The 5,507-nt window shown below is 30.7% G+C and overlaps 1 protein-coding gene across 1 annotated transcript; it reads right to left on the bottom strand.

The window, feature by feature from the left end:
- Positions 1-332: 332 nt before the first annotated feature.
- On the bottom strand, positions 333-5,024 carry LOC127137954 (uncharacterized). The gene is made up of 6 exons (XM_051064358.1): positions 4,957-5,024; positions 4,573-4,877; positions 4,273-4,455; positions 4,086-4,196; positions 3,964-4,013; positions 333-349 (listed from the first exon to the last, which is right to left on the bottom strand). The coding sequence occupies exons 2-6, from the start codon at positions 4,722-4,724 to the stop codon at positions 333-335; spliced, it is 513 nt and encodes a 170-aa protein (XP_050920315.1). The 5' UTR covers positions 4,725-4,877; positions 4,957-5,024.
- Between the last annotated feature and the right edge of the window lie 483 nt (positions 5,025-5,507).

Genomic DNA, 5,507 nt, shown 5'->3' on the forward strand with positions numbered 1-5,507 from the left:
GTGTGGTGAATAAGAAAAGTTTCGTTGAAAAGTGTCAAACGGCGTCAGTGTGGTGAATAAGAAACGTTCTGTGTGGTACAAGAGTTTGTGGAAGTAAGAAGAGCTTTCACTTGAGAAGGAGCATTGTGAGTACTGTGGGTAATAGTTCCATATTGGTTGGAAATGGGTAATATTCACAAATGTGTTACTCTAAAAAGAAAAGAAGTTCTACAATAGTCAATACTCTCAGTGAAAAACTCCGCCAACAAAAATTAATGTGATAAGCTGTTTGTGATAGTGTCGTTAAATCAATATAAAAAGTTACTATCATTATTGGTAGATAATAATAATGATCATTGATCTTTAATAGCTATAATGTCGAAAAGAAATTAACAATTGAATTATAAATGATAAATTTAAATTCGAAGATATTATTTCCATATCTAATTATTATTTTTAAAACAATATTATTATAATATATAATATATCTATAATTATGTATCTTTAAATTAATGATATAATGTTTGATTCGGTCACTGCGTAGTCATCGTATAATCATCAGTGGTGATCGTAATTATACATTTACAATCCAAATTTGTAATAGTGAAAAGATATTCTTACATCAAACACATACTTCGACATCATATTTCACTTTTCATCAGTACAAAGAATAATGAAATATTATAATAATATTTATTTTAAAATAATATTTTTTTTAAAATTAAATGATATTGATATAAAATTGTGTGATTAATTAAATTCATAAATTTATTAACAATTTTTTTTTGGATTAAGTGATACCGATATAAATTTATTAATAATGCATATTTATTTATTGAGAAATTAGAATAGTATTCTGTTTCCTAAAATAAAGTCCTATTTAAAATCCACTAATTAAAATTATATTTAATTCTAATAAACTTAAAAATAAATTTATCCATCAAAATTATATTTTAATTCTAATAAATTTATAAATAAATGCATCCTTTAATTGACAATAACTTTTTGTTATTAATCAAATCTATTTTGAATTTAAGTTATATCTTATATAACTTTATATATAATAATTCTTCCAATATATATCAAGTTTATAAACTCTTAGTGTGCGACCTCATAGGACTCAATTATGATAGCATTGAATTTTATAACATAAAGTCCATAAATTATAGTTGGCCTCTAGCAAAGCATTATGACGACCTAAAATGACCAGAATGTTAATCTCCATCAAATATTTCATTTCATAATTAGTAATTGCATATTCCATTTAAATGACACAATTCCTTCATAAAGTTGTGCATGGATCCAACATATTGAAAGAACTTAGAAAAATCTCAAATTTTATACTTCTAAAATAAGTGTATTATTTGTTACATTCATTTATCTATAATTGCATGTATTTTTTTTATGTGTATTATTGTTCACAAAATAAATTTTATTTGTAGACGAGGAGACAACTAAGAGGATACGAATATGAATTTTATATAAAAAAACACATGATAATCATTGTCTCTTCCCACATTGTTGATTCTCGGGAGGAGATCATGCATATTTAAAACTACATATTAATATTTTTTTACCGTATATTAGTTTGTTTTTATTTCTAATTAAGTGTTTTTACATTTCATCACTACTAGAAATAATACATTTTATGGCAACAATTTCACCTCACGTATTGGAAAACCGAAGTATAATTTCTGGACGCACCATATTTTTTTTAAATAAAAAATATATAATATATTTCGTCGATTATTTAGAAAACCGAGTGGTAAATCTATTCAATGTACATGTTTCGAATCCCCTCAACCTCAGTTTATGCTTTTATCTCATTAAAAGTGACGCATTCTTAAATATTTTATTTTTAATTTAAAAATACGCTACTTTTCACCTCAGTTTTCTTTCCAACCGAGATGAATATGATTGAATATTTTATTTTTAATTTAAAAATACGCTACTTTTCACCTCGATTTTCTTTCCAACCAATGTGAGTTTAATTTGTTTGATATATATAGCTTTAGCTTGTAGCATTCAGTTTTATTTGTCTAAATAACACAAACAGAATCCGAACGAAGAGTCATAAACAACTAGAGTGATAAACACATATCATCTTCAATACAAAGATGTTATGTGTTTAGTGCTCTCGTTTCTTCTTCAGAGATTCAAACCATTTTCTTTTACTTCTTCTTCATAAATCTGGTACGTCAAACATCTTTACTAATATTGTTTTCATGTTGTTATTGTTGTGGTGGTGATGATGTTGAGATCCAAAACCCTAGAGTTTTCGTTATTGTTTATGTTGTTGTTATTGATGTTGTTTTTGTCGATGTTGTTGTTCTTTTTTTTAGACCCTAAACCCTAGAGGTTGTTTATTGACGTTGTTGTTCTTGATATTGTGTTTGACGTTATTGTTTATTTCACTAACCCCTCTTTGAACATACAACTTAGTAAATTATTTTTAAAATCCATATGGACTACCTTCTAACAAGAAAATTATGTTGTATCTGAAACTTATCTTACAATGATTAATGATTTTATAGCATTCTATAACTCATCATTCATCTCACGTTGTTTTATTGTTAAAATTCCTCAAATACTTCTAGTTTTAGTTCAACTTTCTTCTATATTTGTTATTTCTCAATGCATCAAATTTTACACTTTCAAAAATGAATTAGTAGAAAAGGAAGTGTTGAATAAAGAACTTGAAACATTGGAGAAATTTTAACCATAAAATAACGTGAGAAGAATGATGAATTGCAAGATGCTTCAAAATCATAATCAATGTAAGTTGTTCTTCAAATATAACACAATTGTTCGTATAATTTTTCTAACCAATTTTGAGAATTTATATGTTCAGTATAGGCACTACAACAAACAAGACCTTAGACAGCGCTTTTTTTAGCCTTAGACAGCGCTTTAAAGCGCTGTCTAAACCTCCGCTGCTAAAGGTTTAGACAGCGCTTTTTTAAATCTTAAAAGCGCTGTCTAAGCCCCCCCTTAGACAGCGTTTTGGCCAAAAGCGCTTTATAAGACCCTCTTATTTTAAATTTTTTAGGTATACCTTAGACAGCGCTTTTGAAAAGCGCTGTCTAAGCCCCACCCCTTAGACAGCGCTTTGGCCAAAAGCGCTTTCTAAGACCCTCCTATTTTAATTTTTTAGGTATACCTTAGACAGCGCTTTTCAAAAAGCGCTGTCTAAGCCCCCCCCCCCCCCCCCCCTTAGACAACGCTTTTCCCTAAAGCGCTTTCTAATCCCCCCCTTAGACAGCGCTTTTTACAAAAACGCTGTCTAAGGTATACGAAAATTTTTGAAGCTTTTGTTTTAAACCACATTTTTTCCAGGTTTATAAACCAGAATTTCTACCTGTTTTCAACCAGATTTTGACAGACAATTATCACATTTTATATATGCCATTTTGGCCTTTTTTCTACCAATTTTTGGCTAACAAATATATATATATACCAATTCAAACCAATTTTGCCTTAAATGTATCAAAATATATACAAATTTATGTACACATTTACAAGTCATTACATATACTACAAATGTACACATTAATTACACAAATTTATGAACAAACATTGAGCTCTAACATGAATTGACACCACTCCTCTTTGATTTCGTCCACTTGATCCTTTGTATAAAATGCACACTTGAATTCCTCAAAGTACTACATAATAATATAACATATTTTGAATTAATTCCAACTATTTAATTATATGAGATATGTGTAAATATAAAAATAACTCATAAGTTAGAAATACATACATCGGTGGGAATCTTTAATTGGCCCAAAGCAAGAGTATCTCGCATAAACCTCAACATGAAATACCCGCAATCTATTTGATTACGTTGTTGATGACACTACATATGAAAAAAAAAATATGGATTATAAATCCTAAGTTTTATCAAGTGTCATCACTAATATAATAAAAAATGTGGTAATTAAAAATATACCGCCACTTTAATCCATGTAATGGAGTTGGCGCCCCTCCTTGAGGTTTGGATAACTCGTTGGGCCCGAAAAGCTTGTAGGACGCTAATAAAATAAAAATGAAGCAATTAGAACAATTCACATAAACTAAGAAAAATTTTGAACATTCTCACTTACGTGTCAATTAGGACCTTCATATCCGGGTATGTTGTCCAATCATTTCCTAACGAGTCAAGATAATACACAATTTCTCGGATAGGATTGATTGCGAGCAACAACCAATGTCCACTGTAATGATTAGGCAAATGTTAGATGGTAACTTGGAAAATAATTATAATAGATGAATTTAGAATGAAATGCTAACCCGGTATTAAACGGTATAAAAAACAACTTCTCCGCATCTTTATTGTCCATGAGGATCCGAAGAACGTACTCCGTCACGGTATCCGGTCTATTTAAGATTAAAACTAAGTTGACGGTCGCGGGTGCTAAGAATCCGAATGACACGTCCAAACCATTGGGGCGCATCAATTTGTCATACAAAAACCTAATATAAAAACATCATTAACACCTCTTTTGAAACATAAAGTAAACCGGATTAACATAAAGTAAACATCATTAACATAAGTTGTTTAATTAATAAAACAAAGTAGACCGGATTTACCTAATATATGTATTGACAACGTTGACGCCGATTTCTTCATGACTAAAAACTTGCATGAAGTCTTCATTACCAATCATTTGGTCGTAATCAAAGCCGAAAATCCCTACCTCCATATGTAGGGTCCGAACACCTCCGGTCGGTATATCGGTCATCTCTAGAAATGTCCTGAGGCACGACCTATACTTGGTGGTAGTTTTTTTCCTAGCTACGGTCTTCTTAGCACCAGAACTTTTTACCCGTGCGGAGGCGTTGCTAACCTCCTTTTTTTGTTGTGCGGAGGCATTGCTAACCTCATTTTCTTGAAGCTACATGTCATATAAATAGTTAGATCAAATTAAGAATGTAACAACTTCCATGAATATATGTCATATAATTGTATATTACCTCTTTTCTTGAAACCGTGGACTCGGTATGCCGTGGAATCGCATTATCTTTTGATTTGGATTTTGTGGGAGTCTATTTAACATAACCAAGGAAAATATGTAAGTAAAATTTTAAGCATAAATTTTAAACTTTGAATATACACATTAAAGTTAACATAAGTTTTAAGCATACCTCATATCCTACGCATATGAGGTTTGTCGGCCATGCAACAAACGAACCTACTGCTTCGTGCACCGTTGTTGCATCCGAATCATCGCTAGGATATGGTAATGCTGCATTCGGCTCAACTGCAATATCAATTGATACCTTCAAACATCCAGCAGGGAGCTCTCTAGTGTGGAGTAATACTCCGCTAACGTTATGCATTTTTCCCTTGCCAACCATCCGATAGTATGGTGACGACAAATACAGCTGACAATGGGAAATGCCCTAAAACCAATAATAACAAGAAATCGTTAATGTGTATATATGTCAAATACATAATTTAAGCAAATAGTTCAATTTAAGACAATTATATGTAATTACCTCTGGAATGTTCGGCTCAAAGGTAC

Source organism: Lathyrus oleraceus, chromosome 4 (assembly GCF_024323335.1).
Source record: "Lathyrus oleraceus cultivar Zhongwan6 chromosome 4, CAAS_Psat_ZW6_1.0, whole genome shotgun sequence".
Lineage (NCBI taxonomy): Eukaryota > Viridiplantae > Streptophyta > Magnoliopsida > Fabales > Fabaceae > Lathyrus > Lathyrus oleraceus.

What these genes read in the sequence shown, in the direction of transcription:
- LOC127137954 (XM_051064358.1), bottom strand. Translation starts at nt 4,724, where the DNA reads ATGACCGATATACCGACCGGAGGTGTTCGGACCCTACATATGGAGGTA. An exon ending in GTTGTCAATACATATATTAG is followed by an intron (nt 4,456 to 4,572) that starts GTAAATCCGGTC and finishes TTTTTATATTAG; the next exon opens with GTTTTTGTATGACAAATTGA. An exon ending in ATGAAGGTCCTAATTGACAC is followed by an intron (nt 4,014 to 4,085) that starts GTAAGTGAGAAT and finishes TTATTTTATTAG; the next exon opens with CGTCCTACAAGCTTTTCGGG.